Source organism: Mobula birostris, chromosome X (assembly GCF_030028105.1).
Source record: "Mobula birostris isolate sMobBir1 chromosome X, sMobBir1.hap1, whole genome shotgun sequence".
NCBI classification, from domain to species: Eukaryota; Metazoa; Chordata; class Chondrichthyes; order Myliobatiformes; family Myliobatidae; genus Mobula; species Mobula birostris.
Genome location: NC_092402.1, coordinates 3078396 through 3086681, shown reverse-complemented (window position 1 = coordinate 3086681; position 8286 = coordinate 3078396). Strand labels below are relative to the sequence as shown.

The 8286-nt window shown below is 52.8% G+C and overlaps 1 protein-coding gene across 1 annotated transcript in view; it reads right to left on the bottom strand.

Moving 5' to 3' along the window:
- Positions 1–831: 831 nt before the first annotated feature.
- The window catches only part of pgap3 (post-GPI attachment to proteins phospholipase 3), a 30922-nt gene continuing 23467 nt past the window's right edge, over positions 832–8286 (bottom strand). Inside the window, exon 7 of the mRNA XM_072249622.1 lies at positions 832–5356. Within this exon, the coding sequence (XP_072105723.1) occupies positions 5293–5356 (64 nt within the window). The 3' untranslated portion in view covers positions 832–5292. The remainder of the gene's footprint in view (positions 5357–8286) is intronic.

Sequence of the window (8286 nt, the reverse complement as noted above, 5' to 3'; positions counted from 1 at the left end):
GTACGAGCTGACAGGTGAGGGGGAAGGTGGGATAAGTAATGATCGGCAGACTCCCTCACGCACACAAAACACTGGCGGAACTCAGCAGGCCAGGCAGCATCTGCGGAGAGGAGAGAACAGTCGGCGTTTTGGACCCAGGCCCTTCATCGGGATCTGATTTTAAATTTTAAAGACGCCACACCTCGTGTTCTCCATATTTATTGCTTATTTATTTACAATTATTCCGTGTTCTCTTTTATATTGACACATTTTGCCCAGTGGTTGTTTGCCCGTCTCTGTCGTGCGGGGTTTTTCCATTGATTCTACTGTTTCTCTTCGCATCTACTGTGAATGCCCGGCAGTGCATGAATCTCAGGCTGGTAGATGGTGGGTGACAGGTATCCACACAGATAACAATCTTACTCTGAATTCTCCCTCCAGAGACGCTGCCTGACCTGCTGAGAACACCTCCGCCGTTTTGTCTGCTTTGCAGCATCTGCAGACTCTGTTGTGCACGGAGCAGACAATGCGTCCGGGGGCTTTGGGTCACCAGCTTTACCACCGGGCCACGACCCCTTCCATACCCCCTGGCTGCCCCGACTGGCACACGGGCACGTGGCCAGGACGCTGCTCTCCAACATAATATCCCCTCCCTCATTTCGCGGTATCAGGAGGTGAGGGGTTTTATCGGAAGGGTGGGTGGGGAAAGGGCCAGAATGCTGCCCCTCCCAGACCACAAGGCCAGAGAGAGGAACTGACAGCGGCAGCCGGGCACAACGTGACCCTCCCCTACCCACATGGGCCCTTCCGGCAGCCCCAGCTTCACCCCCTCCTACCCCCGCCCCCCCCCCACTCTGTGTCAAAAGACACAGGAACAGAATCAGGCCATTCGGCCCATCGAGTCTGCTTCACCATTCCATCGCGGCTGGTTTGTTATCCCTCTCAACCCCACTCTCTTACCTTTGACACACTTACAGATCAAGAATCTATCAACCTCTGCTTTAAATTTACCCGATGACTGGTCCTCCACAGCCGCCTGTGGCAATGAATTCCACAGATTCACCGCCCTCTGGCTAAATAAATTCCTCCTCATCTCTGTTCTAAAGGGACATCCCTCTATTCTGAAGCTGTGCCCTCTGGTCCTAGACTCCCCCACTAGAGGAAACATCCTCTCCACATCCACTCTGTCTGTGTCCTCTGGTCCTAGACTCCCCCACTATAGGAAACACCCTCTCCACATCCACTCTGTCTGTGTCCTCTGGTCCTAGACTCCCCCACTATAGGAAACATCCTCTCCACATCCACTCTATCTGTGTCCTCTGGTCCTAGACTCCCCCACTATAGGAAACATCCTCTCCACATCCACTCTATCTGTACCCTCTGGTCCTAGACTCCCCCACTATAGGAAACATCCTCTCCACATCCACTCTATCTGTGCCCTCTGGTCCTAGACTCCCCCACCATAGGAAACATCCTCTCCACATCCACTCTATCTGTGTCCTCTGGTCCTAGACTCCCCCACTATAGGGAACATCCTCTCCACATCCACTCTACCTGTGTCCTCTGGTCCTAGACTCCCCCACCATAGGAAACATCCTCTCCACATCCACTCTATCTGTGTCCTCTGGTCCTCGACTCCCCCACTATAGGAAACATCCTCTCCACATCCACACTATCTGTGTCCTCTGGTCCCAGACTCCCCCACTATAGGAAACATCCTCTCCACATCCACTCTATCTGTGTCCTCTGGTCCTAGACTCCCCCACTATAGGAAACATCCTCTCCACATCCACTCTATCTGTGTCCTCTGGTCCTGGACTCCCCCACTATAGGAAACTTCCTCTCCACATCCACTCTATCTGTGTCCTCTGGTCCTAGACTCTCCCACTATAGGAAACATTCTCTCCACATCCACACTACGAGGACTTTCAGCATTCGTTAGGGTTCAACGAGGTTATCCCTCATTCTTCTAAACTCCAGTGAGTAGAAGCCCACACCCATCAAACGCTCCTCATACGTTAACCCTTTCATTCCTGTGAACCTCCTTTGGGCGCTCTCCAATGCCAGCCTATCCTTTCCGAGATCAGCAGCCCCATCACGTTGCTGGGGTCAGAACCTCCCTCCGCCCGGCAGTCCAGACGGGGAAACTTTCTCAGACTCCGTTCACGTGTCTGGTGAGGAAAGGCTGAGTGAGCTCCAGCCTTCCTCTCTGCAGCGAAGGATAAGGGGTGCCTCTCCATTCTCGGTCTCAGTGCCGAGGAGACTCAACAGGGTGCTGCCCGGATTAGAGAGCCTGGCTTATGACGACGGGCCGAGCCAGCTTGGGCTTCTCCCTTTGGAGTGAAGGAGGATGAGAGGTGACCTGATAGAGAGGTGTACAACATGATAAGAGGACATAGGTAGAGTGGGCGGCCACAGACTTCTTCCCAGGGCAGAAATCGCCATAATTTTCAAGTGATTGGAGGAAATTATAGCGGGGATATCAGAGGTAAGTGTGTGGAACACCCTGCCAGGGATGGTGACAGAGGTGGGTACATTAGGGACATTTAAGAAATGGAGGGGAGGGTTAGATTGATCTTAAAGGTCGGCAGAGCATTGCGGGCCGAAGGGCCTGTACTGTGCTGTGGTGTTCTATGTTGTATAAGGTCAGACTCCCAACCAATCATGTTCAGACTCCTGTCCAACAGGGAATGATCCGCGCTTTTTCAGACTCTCCACTTAGGCGTAAAACCTCTTCTGTTGTCCCGGAATCACGCTTCCAGCTCCAACCGCAGTGTGGTGTCTCACCGCGGGACAGGTCGCCAGCGGGGCCACATGACTGCACGTTCAGTAAAACGTCCGCGGCAGGTGGGTCTGCAATTGGACCGCGCTCCTAACTTCCCCGCCATGATCGACCGCGCCTCGGCCTGAGCAGAGCTACTCCGCCGTGTCCTCGCGCGCCGCGCTCTTCCGAACTCATCCGTAAAGCTTCGCCTGCGTCGCTCGTGTGTGAAAACAAAACTTCCGCAAAACTTTTGAGAATAAAGGCAAAGTGGAAATACAAAACTGTCTCAGGCCCACTCACGTCAAAATCACCCGCTCCTGACAAGACGGAAATCCTCTCATTTACACGCAGTCAGGAGTCGGGAATCACCCAGAAGCTTTAGCACCCCTGGGTGGCGCAGATACCCCCACCAACGGCGGGTGAAGGACTCACAGTGCCAAGGGTCAGGAGGCCAAAGGTTACGTACTGGCCACAAAGTGCGAAGAAAAGTCACAGATTTATCAACGTTATTCAGAACATTTCCCTGACTTTCAGGGGGTAGAGTTCGCAGGCCAGGGTCACTCAGTGTGCTCTGGGTCCCTGGACCCGGGGAACGGTGGGTGAGAAAGCAGAGAACAGGCTTTGGAGGAGGATGGGGGATGGACAGGGGTAATGCATTAGGAATGGCTGCTCGCACAGCAGGCCTGCTGACGGGCGGAAGCTGTTCACTGGGCAGACACGACGCCACAGCATACTGAGCCCCAAAACTGCACCCAGTGGCATTATCAGCGCAGAAGGCAGGGCGGTCCGGAAGGCCTATGATGGGCTGGCGTTCAGCAGTTTTAGAGATTTGACTTCAAGGGCTATGAGGTAACGCTGCAGTTCTGTAAAACCCTGGTTAGAACACACTTGGGAGTATGGTTTCACTGGCACACATCAAAGTTGCTGGTGACCACAGCAGGCCAGGCAGCATCGCGAGGAAGAGGTACAGTCGACGTTTCGGGCCGAGACCCTTCGTCAGGACTAACTGAAGGAAGAGCTAGTAAGAGATTTGAAAGTGGGAGGGGGAGCGGGAGATCCAAAACGACAGGAGAAGACAGGAGGGGGAGGGATGGAGCCAAGAACTGGACAGGTGATAGGCAAAAGGGATATGAGAAGATCATGGGACGGGAGGTCCGGGAAGAAAGAAAAGGGGGAGGGGGTGAAAACCCAGAGGATGGGCAAGAGGTATAGTGAGAGGGACAGAGGGAGAAAAAGGAGAGAGAGAGAAAGAATGTGTGTATAAAAATAAATAACGGATGGGGTACAAGGGGGAGGTGGGGCATTAGCGGAAGTTTGAGAAGTCGATGTTCATGCCACCAGGTTGGAGGCTACCCAGACAGAATATAAGGTGTTGTTCCTCCAACCTGAGTGTGGCTTCATCTTTACAGTAGAGGAGGCCGTGGATAGACATGTCAGAATGGGAATGGGATGTGGAATTAAAATGTGTGGCCAATGGGAGATACTGCTTTCTCTGGCGGACAGAGCGTAGGTGTTCAGCAAAGCGGTCTCCCGGTCTGCGTCGGGTCTCGCCAATATATAGAAGGCCACATCGGGAGCACTGGACGCAGTATATCACCCCAGCCGACTCACAGGTGAAATGTCGCTTCACCTGGAAGGACTGTCTGGGGCCCTGAATGGTGGTGAGGGAGGAAGTGTAAGGGCATGTGTAGCACTTGTTCCGCTTACACGGATAAGTGCCAGGAGGGAGATCAGTGGGGTGGGATGTGTGTTGCTGGGAGTATGGTGCTCAGTTCTGGTCCAGTATAAGGAGGAAGCGGGACTTTCAGAGAGGGTGCGGGGGAGATTTACCAGCCAGTCTTTCGAGGAAGGGCTGAGCAACCTCGGGCTTTTCTCTTTGGAGCGAAGTGATTTGATAGAGCTGTACAAGATGGCACAAGGCATAGATCGAGCGGGCAGCCAGAGACAATTTTAAGCTGATCGGAGGGAAGTATAGGGGTGACATCAAAGGTAGCTTTCCTTACACAGAGTGGTGGGTGCGTGGAACGCGCTGCCAGGAGTGACGGTGGAGCCAGGTACATCAGGGACTTTTAAGAGAGTCTCGGATAGACACATGGGTGGTAAGATACAGGGCTATGTAGGAGGGAAGAGTAGGTTGAAAGGCTGACACAACATTGTGGACTGAGGGCCTGTACTGTTCTACATTCTAGGCTAGGCAGCTCAGGGCTTTGGCTGGTATGGTTTGGATTCCGCAGGTGGTGGGCAGAGGGAGGGGGTGACGTTGGCACATGGAGGTCCAGAGTCACTGAAGCCGTGGCAGAGTGTGCCCCTCGGTGGCGGCGTCTGGTATCGCGCGCGCACACCACACACACCTTTACCTCCAACTTCACACCTCGAATCATCAAACCCTTCACCGAAAATCACGTCCTCCCCGACGCAGGATCAGAAGCCCGGGCTCCAACGTTGTCCGCAGACTCACACGCCAGGAATGGACCCACACGGTGAAGAGTTCAGAAAGGTGCAACAATATCAGTGCCAAAGTCTCGTTCAGTTATACAGCCAACCCCGGCTCATTCCACCTTTCGATAGTCTCTCCTCACGGCCAGAAGGTGCAGGCTGTCGTCAACCAGAAAGCTATGTGGGGTGGGGAGGGCCAGGGAGGGGTTGGTTGGGGGTGGGGGGGGGAAACAAAGAACAACTGTTAATACGCAGCGGCCACTTAATCAGGTACAACTGTTGGTTAATGCAAATATCTCTCAGCCAATCGTGCGGCAGCAACTTAATGCTTAAAAACACGCGGACACGGTCAAGAAGTTCAGTTGCTGTTCAGACCCAAACATCAGAATGGGGGGAGGAAATGTGATCTAAGTGAATCTGACCGTGGAATGATCGTTGGTGCCAGATGGGGTGACTTGAGTGTTTCAGAAACTGCTGACCTCCTGGGATTTTCACGCATAACCATCTCTAAAGTTTACAGAGAATGGTGCGAGAAACAAATAAAAAATGCAGTGAGTGGCCAGTTCTGTGTTAACGAGAGAGGTCAGAGGAGAAGGGCCAGGCTGGTTCAAGCTGACAGGAAGGTGACAGTAACTCAAATAACCACACGTTACAACAGTGGTGTGCAGAAGAGCGTCTCTGAACACACAGCATGTCGAACCTTGAAGAGAATGGGCGACAGCAGCAGAAGACCACGGACGCACACTCAGTGACCACTTTAATAAGGACAGGAGGTTCCCTAACAAAGTGGCCACTGAAGTTTTAGCTACAGCTCTTTGTGAAGCACCTTGATGTCAGAGTTCTGCAATGCCAGGAACTCCCCCCTTTAGGAAATATAGGGCACATGATGGAGCTGGCTGAGTTTACAACTTTCTGCAGCTTTTCCTGATCTTGTGCACTGGCCCCCACCCCACATACCAGGCGGTGATGCGACCAGTCAGGATGATCTTCATGGTACATCGGTAGAAATTTACTGGAGTCTTTGGTGACATACCACATCCCCTCATACTCCCAATGAAATATGGGCCCTGTTGTGGCTTCTTCGCAATTATGATATGCTGGTTATGTGGCGACTTCTTTAAAACTTTGATTAGGTCGCATCTGGAGTATTGCGTACAGTTGTGGTCACCCCACTGTAGGAAGGACGCTGAGGCTTTGGAGAGGGGGCAGGAGAGGTTCACCAGGATGCTGCCTGGTTTAGAGAATGTGCGCTATCACGAGAGGCTGGACAAACTTGGGTTATTTTCTCTGCAGCACCGGAGGCCGAGGGGAGATCTGATAGAAGTTTACAAGATTATGAGAGGTGTAGACAGAGTGGACAGGGAGTATCTGTCTCCCAGGGTTGAAATGTCTAACACCAGAGGGCATGCATTGGAGGTGAGAGGGAGTAGGTTCAAGGGGGATGTGCGGGGTAAGTGTTTCACTCAGAGAGTGGTGGATACCTGGAATGTGCTGCCTGGAATCGGTGGTAGAGGCAGATACATTAGAGGCTTTTGGGTAGGCACATGCATGTGAGGGAGATGGAAGGAGATAGACCTGGTGCAGGTCGGAGGGATTAGTGTTTGGAGTATTTTAATTTATGTTTTAGCTGGATCGGCACAACGTTGTGGGATCCAGCTAAAAAGTAAATTAAAATGGCCTGCTCCTGTGCCGGACTCTTCTCTGTTCCGCGTGCTGCTGCCACAAAACGACAAAGCACGTGACTAGGCTGTGCGTCTCTAAGTGTCTAGAAAGGAATAAACGAAAGGCAGGAGAGATGCCACTGGCGGTAAATCCTGATCAGCAGCCTCAGAGTGAGAGGGGAAAGACCTCCCTTTAGGCAGGGGCCTCGCAAACAAAAATGTTTATTTATTTGTTTGTTCAGAGTGACAGTGCAGAAATAGGATCTTCTGCCCCTTCAAGCTGTGCCGCCCAGCACGTCAGTTTTACCCTAGCCCATGCGCGGGACAACTTACAAAGACCAATTAACCTACCCACTGGTGCGTCTTCGGACTGGGGGAGGGAACCGGAGCACCCGGGGGGAAACCGTGTGGATTGTGCAGTACAGTTAGCACGGTGCCTTACAGAACCAGCGACGCAAGTTCAATTCCCACCACTGCCCGTGTACGTTCTCCCCCTGACCGCGTGGGTTTCCTCCCACAGTCCAAAGACGTACCGGTTGGTCGGGCTAATCGGTAGCTTAAGAAGGCAAGACAGTGGCTATATCTCATTAGGAGTTTGAAGAGGTTTGGTTTGTCACCTAGAACGCGAAAACTTCCTCAGATGTTCCATAGACAGCCTTCTATCTGGTTGCATCATCGTCTGGTATGGGGGCGGGGAGGTGGGGTTCACTGCACAGGATCATAAGAAGCTACAGGGAATTGTAAACTTAGTCAGTCCATCGCCGGCATCATCCTCTGTCGCATCCAAGACATCTTCAAGGAGCGGTTCCCCCAGAAAGGCAGCGTCCCATCATTTAGGATCCCCACCACCCAGGGCATGCCCTCTTCTGATTGTTACCGTCTGGAAGCCTGAAGACACACAAATCAGCGACTCAGGAACAGCTTCTTCCCCTCTGCCATCAGGGAGGAGGTACAGGAGCCTGAAGACACACACTCAATGATTCAGGAACAGCTTCTTCCCCTCTGCCATCAGGGAGGAGGTACAGGAGCCTGAAGACACACAGTCAACGATTCAGGAACAGCTTCTTCCCCTCTGCCATCAGGGAGGAGGTACAGGAGCCTGAAGACACAGTCAACGATTCAGGAACAGCTTCTTCCCCTCTGCCATCAGGGAGGAGGTACAGGAGCCTGAAGACACACACTCAACGATTCAGGAACAGCTTCTTCCCCTCTGCCATCAGGGAGGAGGTACAGGAGCCTGAAGACACACACTCAACGATTCAGGAACAGCTTCTTCCCCTCTGCCATCAGGGAGGAGGTACAGGAGCCTGAAGACACACACTCAACGATTCAGGAACAGCTTCTTCCCCTCTGCCATCAGGGAGGAGGTACAGGAGCCTGAAGACACACACTCAACGATTCAGGAACAGCTTCTTCCCCTCTGCCATCAGGGAGGAGGTACAGGAG